Below are 292 nucleotides of genomic sequence, written 5' to 3' on the forward strand. Positions count from 1 at the left end.
TGCCGGCTCCGGGCAGCTGGGAGGGCGGGTGAGCCCCGCGTGCTGGCAGGTGCTCAGGGATCCTGGCGCTGCCCTTCCCGCCAAGTCTGGCTTCTGCCCCTTTTCTGGAGCCCAGAGCTGGGGGCCGTGGGGCAGCCTCCGGTAAGCCCTGCCCACCGGCCCCGCAGGGGACAGACCCCGACGGCTTGTTCTCGGAGGCGAACGTGGTAGCCTGTGTCCTGGACATGGTCATGGCCGGCACCGAGACCACCTCGGCCACACTGCAGTGGGCGGCCCTCCTGTGGGGCAGGCC

At 71.6% G+C, this 292-nt stretch overlaps 1 protein-coding gene across 1 annotated transcript in view; it reads left to right on the forward strand.

Annotated features, from left to right (window-relative positions):
* Positions 1 to 292, forward strand: part of LOC102252652 (cytochrome P450 2W1) — a 17,725-nt gene that overhangs the window by 14,612 nt on the left and 2,821 nt on the right. Inside the window, exon 9 of the mRNA XM_014535270.1 lies at positions 148 to 285. Coding sequence (XP_014390756.1) covers positions 148 to 285 — 138 coding nt within the window. The remainder of the gene's footprint in view (positions 1 to 147; positions 286 to 292) is intronic.

The sequence above is a fragment of the Myotis brandtii genome, unplaced genomic scaffold (genome assembly GCF_000412655.1).
Source record: "Myotis brandtii unplaced genomic scaffold, ASM41265v1 scaffold1408, whole genome shotgun sequence".
Lineage (NCBI taxonomy): Eukaryota > Metazoa > Chordata > Mammalia > Chiroptera > Vespertilionidae > Myotis > Myotis brandtii.